The sequence below is a fragment of the Sciurus carolinensis genome, chromosome 15 (assembly GCF_902686445.1).
Source record: "Sciurus carolinensis chromosome 15, mSciCar1.2, whole genome shotgun sequence".
Classification (NCBI taxonomy): Eukaryota; Metazoa; Chordata; class Mammalia; order Rodentia; family Sciuridae; genus Sciurus; species Sciurus carolinensis.
The window spans coordinates 26,068,642-26,090,007 of record NC_062227.1 but is presented as its reverse complement, the minus strand read 5'-3'; the positions used below and the strand labels follow the sequence as shown (position 1 = coordinate 26,090,007).

Below are 21,366 nucleotides of genomic sequence, written 5' to 3'. Positions count from 1 at the left end.
ATGTTACAATTTTGAGATGTGCTCATGGAATTTTTTGTATGTCCATTAACAAATATATTTTTTTCAGGAAAATATATATATTTATTAATTCACTTTTAGGGACCAAGAAAAGAGGTTATCTCCGATGAACTTCAGTCTGATTTGTTATTAAATCTTTAAACTATCAAATGACTACTGCTTGTAGCCTAGTTTTTATGTGTTTGTGACAATTAGGCTTAATACAACATTATTAATTAAATTTGGAACTTTCAATGATTAACTGCCAATTGGAGCATCAAATGATTAAATTATACATTTCACATGGGTGTATAGGAAGAGGAGTAGGTCAAATGTCAGTTATTTTAATTCGAGTTTTAATAACAAAAAGTGGGTATTGTCTGAGTTGGATCAATGTGCTAGATCAAATATGAGCTTGTAATCTGTATTTCAAAAAAGTCTATTCACACTGGCCACTTGGGTATGAGCTACCAATTCAGATTAACCTGCTCTCTTCAATATCTTTACCTTGCCATGCAAAATAATCCCAAAGAACTTACTTCGAATCTGTTTTTTAATTTCCTTAGCAGGGTCCAACCAATTCTGAAAAAGAAATGACATTCTGAATTTGAATCAGAGAAGCACAAAGATGACTTAATGTTGATGAGATACAGACATGCCCACAATGCCCTTCCCGCCACTGTCCTTCCCCCAATTCTACTGGCCTCCACCAGGCCTTGCCCTGTGAGGGTCTGGACACTGGTCTACGGAGAAAATGCACACATGTGCCAGTCATGCTACACAAACATTTTTCTTTTACAACCACTACCTTCAGGAATTTGAGCTAGCACTGACACAGAGGAGCAAAAAATGGGAGAAGATCCAGAAGTCCAACACATTACCAAAATAAATTAAAGATTCACATATACTGACACACAGAGGCTCTAGCCTTTCACTTCTATGTTAGTGACTTCTGTGATCATAGATGCTCAGGCATCTGCCTACACTTTTTCTCACAAAAGAACACTTATTTGAGATCAGTGGTTTTCCTTGTCAGAAAAGTCAGATGTTTACCTGATGTTATACTAAAGTCAGACACCATCTAGCAAAATCAGTAGGAATAAGTCTGACTCAGGATACACCACTACAGTAAGTAACATCTGTGAGCAAAACCTTACATGACTCAGTTTTTAGCACTAGTACAATGGAAACAATTCTCTCCTTATTTTTCAGTTAGCTGTGGGGAAAAGTTTTAAACAGATGACATTCCTCAAATGTAAGCATCTACAGAGGTATTGCCTTAAATATGAAGTACTTATGAAATGACAGGTGTCAGGTTAGCAAATGTACCACCTCATATTTGATTTGGCAAGAAAATGAAAATATAAGATGATGAATCAAGATAGGACAGGAGCCCCAATGGCAAACTGCCCTGGCAGTTTATGTCACAACTATAATATCGTCATAGAATTTGGGGGCATGAACACATTTTCTTCATAAGGATTCAAGTGTTGGCTTTTCTTGGGCTCAAATATTCCATGAGATATGTATTATTTTAAAAAGCACCATATGAAATACTTTGCTGGCGCCATAAATACCTCAAGGATGAAAAATAGAAGAGTTGACTTACTGTTTATAAGATATTCAAGAATAATGGAAACTGACAAGGATTTCCTTCATGAAGAAAAAGAATGAGGAAGAGCATTTGGGGACGGTAAGTCATAAAAGTGGACATGTGAGCGTGGGCAGAGAACGTGGTACACCTCCAGGTTCTCCTTCGCGTTGGTGCGGGGGCGGGGGGGAGCAATTCAAGCTATATTGAACTGCTCTTCATCTCTCACCTTTTGGTTTTCAGCATCTCGATATGTGAGGCCAAAGTAGTCCTTTTCTAGCAGGTTCAGGTGTTCGCACACTTTGTCAAACAGCACTTGCCCTCTGGAGCGTTTCTATGGAAACAACAGAAACAACAAGTCGACATCCACAAAGAAATTCTCCCAGTTGCCACAGATTGAACTGGGTGAAACTTCAGATGCTGTGTGCTGCAACTGTTCAGCACGTGGCCAGCAAGTTTGTTCATTCTGTCACCTCCTGATGGGTAAAAGGGCTACAAAGGGGGCCTCAATCTATAAAAAGTCCACCCAACAGAGGAAGAAAGAAACCTAATGTCAGTAGGGTCAACTGAGTGAGTACAGATGATGAGGGTGGGGAGTGATTCCTAAACAGACGTGGCTGGAGGAGATGATGTGATGCTGGGAAGCCTCAAATATCTCGTGAAATACAGAAATCCTGATGATGAAAGAGGATCTATAGAGTCATGTTTCAGAATGCCCCATCTGCGCTCCCCCGGCTGTAAGTGCCCAGAAAAATCAGCCCTGTTTCCTGGTTTCTACAGAACCTCATTTAAAACTTTCTATTCCAATTCTTGCTCAGAAAGTTTAAGGGTCATTTTCTGAAAGTTCATTAAACTAAGTTAATTAGTTTATTTCTGGTTTTCTGCCATGAATTTCAGTATGGTGTTCAAATTTCTCTTAATTTCTATGAGAACAAATACTTCTTATTAAATATAATAAAACATTCATTAGGTTTCAAGATTTTTAATTATCCTATATAAACAGAAGATCCAGATAACTATGCTATATTTTGGACCATCAGATAGTCCTATGGAGAAGGGAAAACGTACTCATAAGGGGGAAAAAATTCATCAGCTTAACTTATTGTGAGACACTCTGCCATATTTCCATCTACTGCTTCAAAGGTCTTTAAACATGGCTTTGAAGTCTGCAGCAGATTAACTGGCAACAATTAAGCTAAATTCCCTTTTTGTTTGTGTGGTACTAATATTTTACATCTAATACGTTCAGTAAATTTGTCCTTAAGATTTAATGTGTTAACAATGAGACATATGAAAATTGATAAACTATGTTCATGCCAAAATAATAAGCATTCAAAAGACCTGTAGGTGGTGTCTGTTATTGTGCGACTGTAATTATGTTGAAAGTCAATTATTCAGTCCCCTCAAGCATGACTGTTTAGGGAAAAGGATACATTTATATAGGAGAGCAAAGTCTAAATTGTAGCTAGCTAAATAATCAATGATGTATTTGAAAAAAAAATCCATAAAGGATGAAAATAAATAACTTGTTAGCAAAACTACATAACATTGCTCATTGGTTATGAATAAATGGTACAACAGTGAAATGCTTTAAATCCTTATTTATAAATAATAGCAATTTATATTTGAATAGTGCTTGACAAATTATAAAGTATTCACAAAATCCTGGTTCTTCCAGTGCTTCTCTAGGTATTATCTACAGTTCATAGATAAGGAAAGAGGTTCCAAGAAGCTGGATGAGAGGGCAGTATTATGCTAACAGCTGTGGATAGGAGCTTTAGAATCAGATGAAACCTGGGTTGGAATCTTCAGTATTCCCTTGCGGTTATGTGAACCTCTGTCTCCCCATTACAAAGTGGGCGAAACATCACATACTTCCTTGGAATGGCTGACATTACAATAATGTATTCAAACTTGGTCCACTGGTGGCATATATCATGCATTCTATGAATGTCAGGCATTATTATGTCCCAGTGACTGATAAATGGCAGACTGTTAAATGCAGAGCGTGTTGTAATGCATATTTTCTGTAGGTGTCATGAATACAAGTCCTGGGGGTACCAACAAGAAGATTTAGTATTAACACATCCTACTCTTATTTCTTCTTCTCTTTTACTTCCATAGTCTCTATTTTTATAATTATTTATTAGTACCTCAAAATTGTACATAATAGAATTCATTATGACATAATTGTACATGCACATAACAACTTTATCCATCTTATTCCCTAGCACTTTCCCTTTCCCTCCCTGTCCCTCCCTATCCACTTGATCTACTTTACTGATTTCCCTTCTATTATTATCATCATTTTAGTTAGTGCAATATATATATATGTGTGTGTGTATTTATATTAGTGCATTATATATGTGTGTGCATTTTATATATATATATATATATATGTGTGTGTGTATATTCAAATGTGGATGCAGAATAATTTTGTAGATTTCACTCATTCTCCAGCACTTCCCCATGCATTCCCCTTCTCCCTTCCTCTACTCTATTGGCATCTCTTCTATTTTTTATGAGATCCCCTTTTTTATTCCCTCCTCTCCAGCTTCTGCTTATGAGAAAAAACATTCGACCCTTGACTTTCTGAGTCTGGCTTACGTCTCTTAGTCAGATGTTCTCTAGTTTCCTCCATTCTACCAGCAGATGACATAATTTCATTCTTCTTTATGGCTGAACAAAACTCCACTGTGTATATATATTTTCTTTATCCATTCATCTGTTAACAGGCACCTAGGCTGGTTGCATAACTTGGCTATTGTGAATTTTGCTGCTATAAACACTAGTATGGATGTATCACAAGCATGGTGATTTTAGTTCTTTTGGATAAATACCAAGGAGTGAGTGGGATAGCTGGCTCATAAGTAGTTCCCATTCCTAGTCTTTTGATGGATTCTCCATACTGCTTTCAAAAATGGTTGTACCAATTTGCAATTCTACCAGCAACATATAAGTGTACTGTTTCCCCTACCTCCTCACCAGCAATTGTTGTTATTCTATATTCTTGATGGTTGTCATTCTAACTGGAGTAAAAGGAAATCTCAGTGTAATTTTGATTTGCATTTCCTTGATTGCTAAGGATGTTGAACCTGCTTTTTCTTTATATATCACCTGCTTACTGCCTAATTGCTTTGGCTAGAACACATTACTTAATGCACGCATGTGTGCGCGCACACACACACACACACACACACCAATGACTGTTCAAGTACTTTCTCAGTGAGTAAACAAAAAGTCAAATCAAATGCAAATATAATAACTTCACAAGGATTTCTTGATTCTACACCTCCTCTGACCTACCAAATCAGAGTCAGCCTTCAAAGGCAGAATTTTTTCTGAATGTGCCATAGTCCAACCTGGTCATTGTTTTAATTAGCTGTCTTCTGACCTGTTCTTCCTTTTGCCTAACAGGTAACATGGATTAGCTCAAGCAGACATTATTATGCTGACTCCTACTTTTCTTCTTTCCCGTAATTTGATTTCTGTTAAAGACTCAGAGCTCTCTGAAATAGACCACATTCTTTCTTACTATTTTAAACATATTTTGAATATTATAGTCCTTAAGAAAATGATAGAGTGGTTCATTCCTCATACTAGAGATCTTTTTTTCCTGGCCCTCAGAATCTAGACCAGTTGTCTAGAATCTACTGTAGATGCCTACAAGGACTGGAAACAATGATATTCCTATTAAACATCAACATGGCTACCAACTAGCTGGGTGACTTTGGAGAAGTCATTTGGGGCTCCATTCTCTCTTCTTTGAGCAAGGATGTAAGATTCTGTACAGCAAGCAGATTACGGGGCTTGCTGATGGCAAACTATTAATGGATAAGAGGACTATTTCCCAGGAGTCCAGATGGGGCTTTGGTACCCTTCTGCACATAGCAATGACAAAGATTCTGCCAACGGATGGAGATGGGCATTGCTTGAAACCTACTTTCCAGCCCTGGATTGGATCCCCTCTGCAATCTCTCCCAACTCTAAAAATTTCTGGACCTTTTAAACTAAATGGTTTTCTCCTAGATTTTGAAGTCAAGCATTTCTAGTTGTTGACATCTGCATATACCTACAGATAATAACCTTTAACATATGACTAAAGCTCAACATCCAGACTAGAAAATTTGGAGAAATCGCACTCAAAGACACCAATTGATAAGTGATCAAATCTAGGTATCTTACTACCATTGGATACGGGTGTATATAGCCATTATGAATCAAAAATTGACAGAAGTATTTGTTTAGAATATTAGTACTAGGATAATTTACCTAACTAGATACCACTAAGAGTTTTTAGTCTTGTGGTTCCTGTCATCTTTGACTCAAAGGCATCCCCAGTTCACATATACGTTTACTACGCTATCATCCAGAAAACGTAGTCTTATTTTCCTAAAGTGACAAGCCATAGGTGACCAGCTCTCCTCCTGGAATTTCCCCCTGACCCACTGTATTTCTCTTTCTTACAGAGTAAATGGGAATATTACAACCCAGAAATCCAGAGGGCTTTATCTTAAAAACAGCACATCCCCAAGTGATTTAAATAAGCTTCATTCTTAACTATTAGAACTTTTCTTTAGGGGCTGAGGTTGTAGTTCAGTGGCAGAGCACTTGCCTAGCACATGTGGGGCACTGGATTTGATCCTCAGCACCACATAAAAAATAAATTAAATAATGGCATTGTGTCCATCTACAACTAAAAATATCTTTTCTAAAAAGAAATTTTCTTTAATTTAAATTTTCCAAATTGACATGAAATTTGGTGTTTGGAGAATGAATGAATACTGAAAATGAAAAGAATCAGAAGTTACATACTGAGAGAAAATATTTGCAAAACACATCTAACAAAGGACTGATGACCAAAATTCAACAATAAGAAAACCACCATTTACATTTAATAAATGGGCAAAATAATTTGAATTGACATCTTAACAAAGAACATGTGCAGACAGCAAATAAGCAAAAATAAAAAGCTGCCCAATATCATATGTCAACAGGGAGTTGCCAATTAGACACCATTATACAACTATCAGAAGGGCTAAAATCCGAAGACTGGCAATACCAAATGCCAGCGAGGATGTGGAACAACGGGAACTTCCATTGCTGATGGGAATACAAAAATAGTACAGCTGCTTTGGAAGACAGTTTGGTAGCTTCTTGCAAGGCTAAGCATACTATTCCTATATGATTCAGCAATCATGTTCCCTGGTTTTTACCTAAATGAGTTGAAAATGTATGTCCAAACAAAAACATGCATACAAATGTTTATAGCAGTTTTTCATAATTGACAAAACCTGGAAGCAACTAAGATATTCTTCAAAAGGTAAATGGAAACACAGACTGGTACGTTTAGCAGTGCATAAAAAGAAATGAGCTGTCAAGCTATGAAAAGAAACGGAAGAAACTTAAATGCTTATTGCTAAGTGAAAAAAGAATCACAAAAGCTCACAAATTACATGATTCTAACTATATGACATTCTGGAAAGGGCAAAGTATGGTGACAGTAAAAAGATCAGTGGTTTCCAGAGGTTAGTAGGTAGGAAGGAATGCACAGGGAATTTTTAGGGCAGCTGAATTACTCTGTATGATACTTTAACAGTGGCTACATGTCATTACATATTTGTGAAAACCTATAGAATATACACTAGGAATGAACTGGAATGTAAACTGTGAGCTTTAGTTAGTGATAACATGTCAATGTTGGCTCATCAAATGTAAGAAATACTAATATAAAATGCTAAAAATAAAGAATTCTGGAGGAAAGGGTACATGGGAACCCTTTCTTCAGTATCTTCAGTATCTTTAGTATAATTTTCCTGTAAACCTAAAACTGCTTGAAAAGTCTATGAATTTACAAGAGACAGATAAAGAATGCAGTAAAAAGCAACAATCTCTTAAGTTGTCAATGATTTATTAAATACTTAATAGACTGATAAGTGATTTTACTTTTATCATCTATAAGTAAAAACTTAAAACTTTTTTTTTAAGAAAAATTAAGACTTAATCTGAAGGTTTTCCATTTGCCTTGATTTTTCCCTTGAAATTAATTTATCTAAGAAATGAGGTCATTGCAGGTAGCGCTCCTTTAGTTTAGACCTAGCTATTTGCTTCTCCAGGGTACAATTTAACTTGCTCCCTGTCTCCCACATTTTCTGTATACTGCTAGTTAAATCTAGAGGCTTGATGAGATTCAGTTTTGTTTTTGTGTGATTTCATTAGGAGGCACAGAGTGAGGACTTGCCTTTGTTGTGATAATAGCTGTCACTGATGATCACTGCCCCAGATCCAGTGGTTCCAGAACAGCATGGCAATATCCTGATACTAACCACACCTTCCTATTTATTAGCTAGAGTATGGTTATAAAGAGATACTTTGGCAGAACTCTATATTTACCCAAATCCAGATAAATGCTTGCTTCTTTCTTTTATCTCTATTTTCATGGTAACAAGTAGGGGCCCTAGCATCATCCCAAGTCTCTAGTTGGATTTTTTATTTTAAAATATCACTATGAACTCATGTTTACAGGTTGGATGTGTCTAAACCCATCTCAGATGTCACCTGTACTAGTGACCTGAAAGCCCCAAGATGATCTGCCTGGCCTTTTGCCTGCCAAGTCCCTCTTACCCTTCCAGAGGCTTCTCCAAAGTCACTTCTTCAAAGCATACCCTGTCCTCCCAGCCCCATGAGAACTCCTTTGGACCTGATAGCACTTTTTATCTATAGCTCCACAATGACACTTTCTTTTTTTTAATTTTTATTTTTTTGTACAAGACAATGAGTAGATAGACAAGATTAGGAGATACATGGATTGTGGACATGAAAACCAAGAGTTCTGTTTGGGATGCTTTAAGTTTTGAGTGTGTAAGTCATCATCCAAATAGAGATATCAAATTAAACAGAACAGATGAAACAGTGAAATGAATCTGACTGGACTTTCTTATGTTCACATATGAATACACCACCAGTGAACTCCCTATCATATACAACCACAATAATGGAATCCTAATTAGAACAAGTTATACTCTATGTATTTATAATATTTCAAATTACACTCTACTGTCTTGTATATCTAAAAGAACAATATTTTTTTTTAAAAAGTAAATGGATTCACGAGTCAGCAGCTCAGTAGAAAATATTAGTCTAAAGATATATGTTTGACAGTCTTCAGCATTTGGATGATATTTAAAAATTGAGACTGAGTTGACATCACCTATTAAATATTAGAAAAGAAAAAGAGGTGTGGGGGAGAGAGGAGGAGAGGAAATGAATAGAGAGGAGGAGAAAGAGCAGAGACCTGGTCTCTGAAGCACTACATTATTTTGAGGTGCCAGAGGGGAAAAGGAGCTGGTAAATGAGACCAGAAAGAGTAGCAAAAGAGAAAAAAGGAAAACAATGTACAGGACATGATATGAGAGGGTAATGTAAAGTATGCTTACTTTCCATATCTCCCAGTATCACAGTGGACTCTGCACACTTGCCTCCTATCCCTGGCTGTAAGGACATTTCAGTGCCACTGTGACTCCCTGTGCTTTATCTTTCATTGAACCTCATATTTGGTCAAACACCATGAAGAGATTCTAACAGTAACTTGACGAAACTTTATATAAATTGTTTTCCACTAGCATGTCATAACCAATGACATGCAGGCAATATTTTAAACTAGTGTTTTTCAACAGTAGATCCTGGGAGCATTTAAAACATGCACCAATGCCCAGGTCTTTGTGTCAGGTCAATTAAATCACATTTCTGAAGTTGAGCCCAAGGTATCTGGCATTTCGTAAGATTCCCCAGGTCACTCATTCAAGAACAGTTGAAAGTTACATCTTACGTTAAATTATGCTTTAAAGTAAAAAAAAAAAAAAAAAAAAAAATTAAATATGAGAACTCTAAAGGAATTTTACATTTTTTGTGACAAAGTGTGTACCCTCTTCAGATTTTAAGTTGGCCCAATTCAATAATTTTTTTAGGCCTCTTGTACCAACTCTCATAGTTACATTAGGATACAACTGATTAACCTATGCCCACATACTTAAAACCCTAAGACATCCTTTCCAACATATTTTCTTGAGAAATGTAAGATCTCAAGAAAAGGTAAACCAGCCAAATGCTACAATATAAAGATTTAAATTAGAAACAGCAACTCATCAAACTCTGGGGAGGAGAAAAACCTACAAAATACTAACTTGTGTTTAAAGTTATGAATGAAATATGCATGTGAAAAACAGGAACATTTGGAAGTTTGTTGACTTATTTATTTAAGAAGAGAAATTTCCCCCTTTGTAGAGCTGAAATGTAGATTTTTTCTCAAGATTCTGCTATAATACTAAAGAACCACTCCAGGGAGGCAAATAAATGTCTAGATCTCCTCTTTTCTAAAGAGCAAGAGCATTAACATCTTCTCTGTGATTGACAGGCACAAACCCACAGCACTAAACCCAGGGGAGGACCCAAAGTGGAGACAGCTATGCTTGGCAGTGCCTTCTCTGAAATGAGCGTTTTCTCCATGTTTGAGTGCCGGCAAATCGTTTCTTAATCTGTGCTTAAGTTAATGAGTGCAAAAGCAGGAACACACAGATTGTACTGAATCTGTACAAGACTACAACAGAACTTGTTTTATTTCTTCGGTTTCACAAAGCTATGAATCAGCTTGAGTGAAGCTCTCTAACGGCACAGAATTAAAAACTGAAATTAGAGAAATTTGTCAAGTCAAATATCCTAACCTTAGAAGATCGGTTTACAGTTATCCATCTGAGGTTGCACAACCATGAAGAAAAGGAGGAAGAGCAAGAGGTTTGGCTAGAGAGCTGGAGCTAATCAGCCATGCCTACTTCTCAGGAAGGGGAGGGACAGCCTACATCAAGGGATGTTGATGTCCTTAGGGCTCCTTAGAATTTATGGATACATTTCTGTACACAATCACATTGAAAAGGAAAAACTAACAAACAACAGAACAAAGCCACCTTCTGTACTGGCTTTGCCTTAGACCACCCCTGTTGATACAAGAAAATATTCAGAATGATACTGAGAACTTTCAGGAAAACTGATATTTCTGTGTCCTTAGTTTAGGGGACAAAATTTGAGAGTCTCAATACTACAAGGAGTTCATGTTTTCTATGGCATATCTTCCCCAAAGAGACCACTGATTTTCTTTTGGAACTGGTATTCTTAAATAGGAGTAGTATTTTGTATTTCTGCTTGATGAGGACCGGAAACAGTTTACCCCTTTTATTGCCCTGGTGTAGAGCCCTGAACACAGTTGGAAGTCAACCTACGGGCACAAATTCCAGGAAAGAATTTCTCCTTACTTTAAGCAAAGTGCTATCTTTCCCCCGTTCACAACACCCACACTTCCTTCCTGAACTGATTTTCCTCACTGAATGCTTTTCCATTTTCCTCACTTCTAAAGGTCAGTCAGAATTGTTTCTAAGTAATGACTGCTTACCTCAAGTACAGGACCCCTGAAGAGCTCACCACACTATCTGACCAGAGTGTGAGCCCAAATCAGACACCTGGACTCAGTATAAATCACCCTTCTCTGGGCTTTGCTTTTTCTCTATCAAATTCTTGATTAAAAAATAAATTTGAACATTGCCCTGAAGTTTAAGTGGACAGTGGGTTTGTTGGTGTGTTTTTTAATCCACATGTGGAAAAATAACAAGATGCTGTGGTCAAACTCAGGAACAAAAGGTGATGGTGTCTGGTCTGTGACAAAAGAGTCCACAAGGCTTTTAAAACAGAGCTAGAGCTAGAGGCCGCAGAAGCGAGACATGGCACCAGCTGCCCTGTGGATATCTACTGCCACTTTACACTTTCTGTCTCCAGTGTACATTCAATGCCAAGTTTAATAAGCATAGTAGAAAGTCCATTATCCGCATCACTTCTGCCAGAATCCATTCATCCCACAGGGGCAGGACTTAATGGGATCTTCCAGCCTATGCGCTAATCCCAAGTGTGAACCAGGCAGCATATTCACAGAGGGCTGACACGAGAGGCAGAGATCAAATTTCTAGATGACACATATACTGCCAGCTCTTTCTTTAATTCCATGAGCAATTTGCTTTTCAGAAAACCATGGGAGATCAATCAATAATTATTCTACTACATTCTTACTCAATCAAGTTAGCAATGACCATCTGGAGTGTTCTGTTAAAACGGGAAAATGGAACTTTTTCCTAGTCACAATAATAAGTTCTTAAACAAATAGTGAACATGTAATTTATTTTCATGTCTAAATTATCTAGAAATTAGAATTAATTGCACAGTACTTATATACCTTTAAAAGGGACAGTCTTAGCTCTTTCAAGTTTGCTTTCCCACTATTCAAAGTGTAGTTTCTTAGACAATCCCAATGCTACAATTAACTAGCTATGTGTTGTTAGAGAAGTCATTCAATCTATCCATGTTTCACTACTCTCATTATAAACTGGAAATAGTTTCAGCACTTACCAGGGTCACTGCATGAAATAAGGTAAAACCCTAGAAGCACATTGTCTAGCTCAGGGGAAGTTGTAAGCAACGAATACTGGTAATTAAGGTGCTTTTGATAAGGAGACTGATCAAGTTTCTAACACTGAAATTTAGTTTAGAGACTGACTTAATATTAAAATCTAAGCTGGGCTCAGTGGCGCACACCTATAATCCCAGCCACTCGGGGTATTGAGGCAGGAGGATCACCATTTTGTTGCTAGTGTTGGCAACTTGGTGAGATCTTGTCTTAGAATAAAAATAAAAAGGGCTGGGGTGTAGTTCAGTGGAAGAGTGCCCCTCAGTTCAATCCCAGTACTGCTAAAAAAAAAAAAAAAAAAAAATCTACATCTTCTGTAAGGAAATCACAGAAAATACATCACCCTGTTACTCTTGGCAAAAACAAATCCCCACTTCTTGTATAGGTAAAAACTACAAAAATGTTTTAAAAAAATAGTATCTGAGAACTGGTATGATCAGAACTGAGTGTATATTCAATTACCACACACTCACTCTCACACACACACAAATGGTTTTGAATATGCATTGGGTACACTGGCACATTTTGGCACATCTTAGGCCCAAACATGAGATATATCATCATACATATGGCACACAGGACTGCCAAAGCAGGGATGGACTGTTGGAAGGCCACAGAGTCAACACTACTTTGTGTCTGAGATTCAGTGTACAAATACTTACAGCACAGACATGACAAAACTCCCTTCGTGCACATTAAATCCCTCCACCTTATTGTACTTTTAAGAACCCCTTTTTCTTTCAGCCATCACGGGTTCTGCCTGCATTTGTCTTAGCAATTTCAGCCTGTGTTTGAAATCAGACTTTTGTGCTCTGAGTACACATTGTAGTAGATAACAGCTTTCCAGCAAAGCACGCTTCCTCTTGGCCAGCAAAAACACTGGACTTGATTTTTCACAAAGCGTTTCACAGCGTACATATGAGATGTTGGCAGCAGAGTGTCAGACAACATTTCCTGCTGTTAATCTGCTAAGGATTCAGGTCACTAAGCCAATGTGTGCAAGATGAATGCAGAAGAGGAAGCCTAAGAAAGAGGAATGCTTGAAAGAGACACGAACTTGAATCATGTCAAATGACCCTATTAGCTAATTCTGAATGACGTGGAACTTGGAGAATTTTTCCTGTAAGAGGAAATACATAATCTCCTTTCTATGACAAGTCTAAGAAAAGAAAAGAAAAAGCCAAATACATGAACAAAACCCAAACTGAGATTTACAAATTCATTTGGTCAAAGAGCTGGGGAAATACAAATATTGAGAATGAAAATATGACTTTCAGTACTATGGAGTTAACAGATATAGATTTGGATTTGCAGCACCATCACTTTTCAATTCTATAGCATCCATGATCAAAACAACCTAAGAATAAAAGTCACTGTTTTAAATATATGTATCTGCTAAATGATTTCAAGGTCATCATATAAACTACCTGCATAATTTAAAAATATTATTACATATAATTTCACCAGCTAAATGTAAAACTTTAAATCAAAAGGATGTTATAATCCACGTATGGCCTATAATAAAATATAAATAATGATTATTGCATTGTAAATGATTAGATATATATTTTTTCTTCATCTGTTTTCTGATACATATAATACCTCACATGGACAACTCTGGGTTACAGTTGAGTCTACATGTCAAAGGCAATATCATTTGCTAACATCACTCTATCAAAGCAGCTGGGCTTAATATTGTTGGAGCTCACAATCCTGAAAAGCCAGCACTAATCCTCTTTGCCCATCCATAGGGAGGAGGCTGCTGAACCTTGCTAAGATGATGAGTGTCCAGGTCCTAATTCTAGACCCAGATCAGATGAGCTCTGTCTTACTGGGTCAGCAGAGTTAGAAGTGGGAGCTACATCAACACAGCTCCCTCCTGCAGTTGCATAACCTCAAGAGATGGTAGACATTGCTCTCACCCAAACCTAACGTGGTCATTTCTTTAACTATTGTAGCTAAAATTTTTTAAATGTATAAGCAGCACTGGCAAAGTGGAAAATGATAAGGCAAACTGAATCAAGAAAACAAATTGCTTTATATAAACAGGTACAGCCTTTTCTACTTCCAAACAAGTATAATATATATAAATTATACTTTTTTTTTTCTCAGTACTGCAGTTTGAACCCTGGGCCTAGTGCATGCTAAGCAAGACCTCTACCACTGAGCTGCATCCCCATCCCCTTTTGTTTTACTTTGAGACAGTGTCTGAGACTGCTCAGACTTTGTGATCTTTCTCCTTCCGATTCCCAAGTTGGTGAATCACAGACAGGTGCTTCAACACTGGCTTATTTTATTTATGGGAAAATATGATATTCTATTCAAGCAACAAGTAAAACATTACACATTCAGATTATGTTGACTTTTCTTTTGCTTATGGTACTGCAACTATCTTTCCTAGAGATTATGTGTGTCTAGGGTTTGTCTTAATTCATTTTCTGTTGCTATATCAGAATAAAGGAGGCTAGATAACTTATAAAGAGGTTTATTTGGTCCATAGTTCTGGTGACTGGAGGGTCCAAACAGCATGCTGCCTGCATTTTGGAAAGGGCTCCTGGCTGTGTGATAGCATGGGAACAAAAACCAAGGGAATGGTTCATAAGTAGATGGGGTTGTGTGCACCTTGGGGTAACTGGCCCTCAGGAGAGCTAGCTCACCCCAAGAGATCAACATTAATCTCTTTTGAGTGCTGGTCATGACTCAATCACATCCCTTTAGTCCCACGTCTTAACAGTTCTGCCACCTCAACACTGCCACACTGGGGACCGAGCTTCTGTGAGCCTTTGGGGACATGCTCAAAGCACATGCAAACCACAGCAGATTGGATGTGAGATTCAGGGTTCAGGTCATAGGCAGTTCTGTTTCCCCTTCTTTTAAGAAAGTGTGGATTCTATAAACCATGACTGCCTCCTCTCACCTAGCTTAACAAGGGATCTGGGTGGTATGATGAGCCAAGAGGTAGAAATCCAGGGAGGTCTTTATCAAATTTATGTTGTTTCTACAATTAAAATGTTTATAAATGATTTCAGGGAAGATAAATTTGTATGGGAAGACCAGAATTGAGCTATTAGATTTAGTAGTGAGAGACTCATCTGGGACCCAGCCTGAATATAACTTGGGAAGACCCACCACAGGCCCCAGACCCTGCCTGTCTCTAAAGCTTTCCCACCCAATGCTATTCTCACCCTCCACACTCCATCAGACAACATCAGACAGCCCCTCACTTCTGCCCAGACTTCCTCCTGTTAAATGGGGTCTGCAGGAACTACCTCCATATTCTGGAATATTTCACCTGCTCATCCAACACTCAACACCTCTTCCTCAGGACTCCATCAAGCAGCAAAGAACATGTTTTTACAGGTCTCGCCCTGCATCTGCCAGGGGGGTAATTTTACATTTGTTAGTGTTATGGTTTGAATAAGAGTCACAGTAACTTTCCAGGTAAGCCTTGCTCACTCAGGACTGGATTCAGAGTGTGTATACCACAATGCCAGGCATTGAGTAGAATCATTTTTTTAAAAAAAAAAAAATCAAGTTAAATAAATACATCTGGGGTTGATTTCCTGCTCTGAAACTCTTCAAAAACTGCTCTGGTTGTTGAAACTACTTCTTGACCCATGTGTTTATATTTCTCTCCCATGTGTGTATAACATACTCTAGTTAGATCTACAATATTGGGTTCCCTCATTCCATTGTTGTAAGAGAAAACTTTATTCTCACAGATGAAAGACTGATTAGTCATTTGAGGATGTCACTGCTAATGCCATAAGGTTAACTTCTTGAGAAATTTCTCAAATTCTCTTGGAATAAGTGGTTCTTAGCTATGATTTCACTTCAGATGACTTTCAGCTGATATGCACTCACAAAACACAAAAACACAAGGTGGATCATGGTTCATGATAACCACCTTGGCTATACTGCATTATTCCAGTTTCATCTTCCTGGTTCCAACAGATCTGCATCTTCATGCCAATGTTTTTTTCTTTTGGTGGATGCAGACAGCATCACTATGCATAATATGGGGGTATATCCTGGGTTCTCTTTTTAAAAACTTTATTTAAAACTCCTGGATAACTAGAAAGAATATGCTCTCTCCCCATCTAACTACAGAGAATAGAAACGAACATGTGGACCACAGTTTGGAACATTAAGAATGTTACTGGTCTTGCTACCCTAAAAACTGCTCTAACACTGAAGTCAATATTTTTGTAGGAATTATGATATTTAATGGGCTTAGAGTGAAAAATCCTATGTAAGGAAAATGAACTCATTTGCATATCTAGGCATACAGTTTACTTTGAGGTTATCTTGAAGAGTGCAGAAGAAATTATATTACTTGGGTTTAAATGCCCTATGAGTGCTTTAAAGTTTTTATGGGATGACATTACTGAAGTCATGCTCTATAAAGTATAGGTTGGAGATTTTGTGTCTCCTTTTGTCTCTGCAGTGGCTTAGAGCCAAATCTTTGAGGTGTACTTGAACCTCACCGCCAAGCACTGCCATGACCCAAGTCATATGACATGTGCATAAGGAGAGTGTTGTTCTTTTTGTGAACATGCTTTCAAGCCCTCACTGCTCAGGAGAAGATGCCCAAATCATCTCCAGTTCTCCTGTTGAAAAACAGAGTTCCAACATATTGCCTAGATAGTGCAACTACCTGCAGTCTAGTAGAAGGAATACTTGGTGCTGTGTTCAGGGTCTACAGTCCACTGATCCACTTTTCTGTTAAGTGAATCAGTAGGTTATGGCTCCTATACCTCAGTGGCCTCTCACTTGGGTTCTCTGGGTCATGTCCTTCAGGAATATTGCCAGAGAGATATCACTCTGTGGGCCCAAACCATCTCCTGTCATGGTACCACCATCTAAGAAGTCATATAAATCTTGGGTACTTAATAAAGACCATAATCTCAACTGGTAAGTCATTGCTTAAATGTTTACTAAAGGTTTGATTAGGAAAAATGACAGTCATTGAATTTTGCTGATGGTTTTTAATAATCCATTCCCAGAATAAGTTCTGAGAGAGTTTCAGGATAGAGTTTCTCTGCAACAGGAACTGAAATAAATATGCTTCTTTCCAACAACTGAGGAGTTTTTATGGTATGGACACTGGGTCACGCTTCCTCCTCTGCGCCTGTTAGACAGCTCAGAACACAGTGTGGGCTAACTTCGTTCCTAGATTCTTAGACTCATTTTCTCTTGGTCCTTTCTATTTATTTTCTTCCCATTATATTATATATTTATGGGAAATAAAGCACCCAACATCCTTTTTATAGCACGATGGGGTATAAATAACAAAGCCTCAAGTTAAAATAAAAGGTACTTTTGAAAGAGATTACACGTCCAATTTTGCTTGTGGTGGTGAGTTTTGTTTTTGTCTTGTTTTGATTTTGCCCTGTGACAACAGGTTCTTGATTGTCGTACTATTACAGAAAGCTCTGCAAGTCATGACATTCTTGGCAGTATTTTTTCTAAAAGGAATAACTGGAGAAATTAACTAAAGCATTTTGCTTGGGGGTAATCATTTAGAACCATTCATGTGCTTTACAAGCTCAGTCTAATGGCATTTCCCTAAAGAATGTGGTGCCTCTTTAGTGACTTTATTTGCTGTCACCATGGCATTCCATAAGAAATAACAAGTCTCTGTATCCCTTCTAGTTTTCCAAACACCATAACAAGAACCAATTCCTTGTACTGCTGTGCATCTGCACACCATCACTCATTCCTATAAGCAGCAGCGGGGAAAATGAGGTGCATTCCTAAGGGTAAATGTGACTTAGAGAAAGGATTTCCTTTCACCCATGTTAGAAAATGACTTCAAATGTACATACCAGTTAGGCACAGCTGTCTGTCACATTGAACAAATACATTCCCATGCAACAAAGATATCCTCTGGTTTATTGATAAGAAGAAATCCCCATGGATCAGGGCATATCATGAATTAATATCTAATCTGGTCATCTTAATTTGTACAGTTATCCTTGTCTTAATTTCAGGAAAAAATCACTAGGTAACGTTAACAAAATTGGCCAATCTTGTAAGAGAAGCAATAAGAAGACCCCAAATTCCATGCATCTAGAAAAGAATACCCCTAATAGTTATGTGACATGGGAAAACACACCAATGAGTTACAGGAGGTTAACTGCTATGGTTTAGATAGGAAATGTCCTCAAAGGCCCTTGTGTTCAAGATTTGGTCCCCAATGTAGCAAGGTTTAAGGTGGGGTTTTTGGCAAATGATTGGATCATGAAAGAGTAACCGTTACATTGATGGGTCCATAATTTCTATCAGAAGGTGATAGAAACTTTAAGAGGTGGGTGACTGGGCATGCCATTGAAGAATGTTATGGTTTGAATATGAGGTATCCTCCAAAAGTCCCTGTGTTAATGCAGCCACTGAAATGATTATATTATGAAAGTTGTAACCTAATCAGTGGATCAATCCACTTGATGGATTAATCATTTAAAAGGACTACTGCACTGGGTGGTAACTGTAGGCAGGTAGGGTATAGCTGGAAGAAGGACATCTTTGGGGATTAAGTCTTGTCCCCCTGGCTATTACTCCTTTTCCTCCCCGCTTCTCAGCTTTCTTCCACCATGATGTTCTGCCCTATTTCTGACCCAGAGCAATGGAGGTGGCCATCCATGGACTGAACCTCTAAAAACCATGAGCCAAAATATGTCTTTTCCTCTTTTATGTAGTTCCTGTCAAGTATTTTCATCACAGTGACAAAAAGCTGACTAACACAAAGGGTATATTATCCTGTCCCCAGCTTCTACAGCACTACAGCTTTTCCGCCATTATGCTCTGTTTCCCAAGGAGCCCACAGCAATGGAACCAGGTGACCACGAACTGAAACCATGAGTGAAAATAAATCTCTCCTCTTCTTAAATTGACTTTCTCAGGAATCACCAGCAATGGAAAGCTGACTAACTTTACTGATAGAAATATTACATGTTCACTCTTAGTCTGTGACCTCTTATAGAACAACCATATAAAAAGCTCATGGTCTTTTTTAATGTAACCCACAAAACGGAGAAGGGAACTAATCCTTTGCTTCTCTACTGTGGAGAGAGAGTAAGACCAGATGCCTTTTGCCTCAACCAGAAAGGAGGGGATCTCATAGGAGAGAAGAAGGGATAGTGGGTATCTGAAAAAAGAGCAGGGTCTTGACACAGTTCAAAAGTGGGGAATATGCTGCAGGCTACACTTACTGGGTTTACTTTTTTCTAATTTGAGTAAGCATTCTAGGAGAATTGACTGCTTCAGGCATTCCTTATGAGCGATGTGATATCATAGTATTTATCAGTTTGTATAACTAAAACTCTAAGGTACAAAAAGGAGCAAAAAGTCCAATTATTAAAGAAACAGAAAACCTGGCAACAAACTACGGGGAGGCACAGGAATTAGTCACAAAGCATAACAACACTTATTTCTTCAGGAATGGTACCTTACAATCTCCTGCTTCCTGTTTTCTATATCTTATAGTGGAAGGCCGTAAGTAGCATTTAGACAATGGTATCAGGAATGCTTTCCTCTGCAGACTTCTTAAGAACTGTTTGAAGGAGCCTCACTCAGCCATAATCACTACTGCAATTTCCCCAGGGCTCAGGCACACCCAGTTCATGAGCCAAAGTATGCCTAGAAGGGGTAATGGGCTATGTATACGGAAAAAGCCTGAAGATGAGTAAACTAGATCAATGAGACAAGTGGGGGGATGTGGGTAGGGCAATTTGATGAAGCTCTCCCCACACCCTACTTTAAGGGTCAGAATTCACCAGAGCTCTGCCAGTGACACTCTTCTTCTTTCTCATCACTCACTGCAGGCACAACCCCATTCACCCCCAGGTTTGAATGAGTATAAAAGATAATGTCTCCCACAAAGCCTCCCAGCCTGACTTCTAAACACCAAACAATGTACCCATTTGCAATAGTAGACCGCTACTTCCATATTCCAGGCAATTTAAAGTAACAGGCCTAAAGTAAATTTGTTATTTGTTCCCCATAAACTATTTTTCCTGTGTTTCATATCCATTAGCAGTACCACTGTCTATGCAGTCACTCAAATGAGAAATTTTAAAGTCGCTATGGTGAATGTTTTTTCTCAAAGTGCCTGTATTAGAAACCTAACCCTCAAACTTAAATGTTAATGATACTTGGAGGTAGGATACTTTGTGGGATAATTAGGACTAGATGAGGTCAAGAGGGTAGGGCTCCCATGATATTGGTGGATTTATGAAAGAGAGACCTGAACTTGGATGCTTGCTCTGACTCACAGTGGGTGCCATGTTCTTGGACTTCCCAGCCTTTAGAACCATGAGTCAACCTTTTATTCTTTATAAATTACCCAGTGTTTCATATTGTATTATACTAAGAGAAAACAGACTAAAGCAGGGGTCATTAAGTTAATGTCTCTTTATCACCATTCTCCCCATAGCCAATTAATAAAATCTGCTCATTTTCAAGATACTTCTTTTAAAATCCATTCCTTCCTCTCTACAGATAACACTTCTCTTCTATTTACTGCCATTGCCTTGTTGCTGGTCCTCGGCAATTCTCACTAAGTTCATTGCAATAGATCCAACTAACATTTCTGTTTCTACTCTCTACTCCCTGTAATTATTTTTTAACAGAAAAATATTTTAAAAACACAAATGAGTCAAACAGTTCTCCTATGTGAAGCCCCTCAGGAGCACCCACCCCTAACTGGAACAGGCAGAATTCTAGGATGGCCCCAGACTTTCCTGCCTCTCCGTGTACTGGTCCTGCATTATAAAGCCCGGGACTGTGAATAAAGTGGTCCTATTCACTTTAGGGTACTTTAGAGGGCACCCAGGGACATGACCTAATAATCACAGGGACTCTTTAAAAGTAGAGTTTTCTCCAGCTTATTCTAAATGGGGAATCAGAGATTCGCAGGAGAGACAGATCAAGGTGAGGGAGATATCAAGGCTCTAGAGGGGGCCTCAGGGCGAGGATCTGACAGCAAACTCTGCAGCCAAGGGTACCTCTCAGGCAACAGCCAGCAAGACAGTGGGGACCTCACTCCTACGATCACAAGTAATGAATTCCACCAACAACTCAAAGGAGCCTGAAGTTGAATTTGTCCTTAGTCTGGCCTCTAGATAACAAGATGTAGTGAAAAACTTGATTTCTGCTTTATGAGACCCCAAGCACAGGATCCACTAAACATAGCAGACTCCTGAAAAAAATGTGAGATGATACATATGTTCTGTTTTAAGCTGCTATATTCATGGGTATTTGTTATGCAGCTGAA

The 21,366-nt window shown here is 38.2% G+C and overlaps 1 protein-coding gene across 26 annotated transcripts in view; it reads right to left on the bottom strand.

The window, feature by feature from the left end:
• Epb41l3 (erythrocyte membrane protein band 4.1 like 3) overlaps nt 1–21,366 on the bottom strand; it is a 173,103-nt gene that overhangs the window by 49,898 nt on the left and 101,839 nt on the right. For all 26 annotated transcript variants that reach the window (XM_047525964.1, XM_047525957.1, XM_047525956.1 and 23 more), the window contains exons 4-5: nt 1,818–1,922; nt 537–579 (exon numbers count right to left, since the gene is read on the bottom strand). In XM_047525964.1, coding sequence (XP_047381920.1) covers nt 537–579; nt 1,818–1,922 — 148 coding nt within the window. The remainder of the gene's footprint in view (nt 1–536; nt 580–1,817; nt 1,923–21,366) is intronic.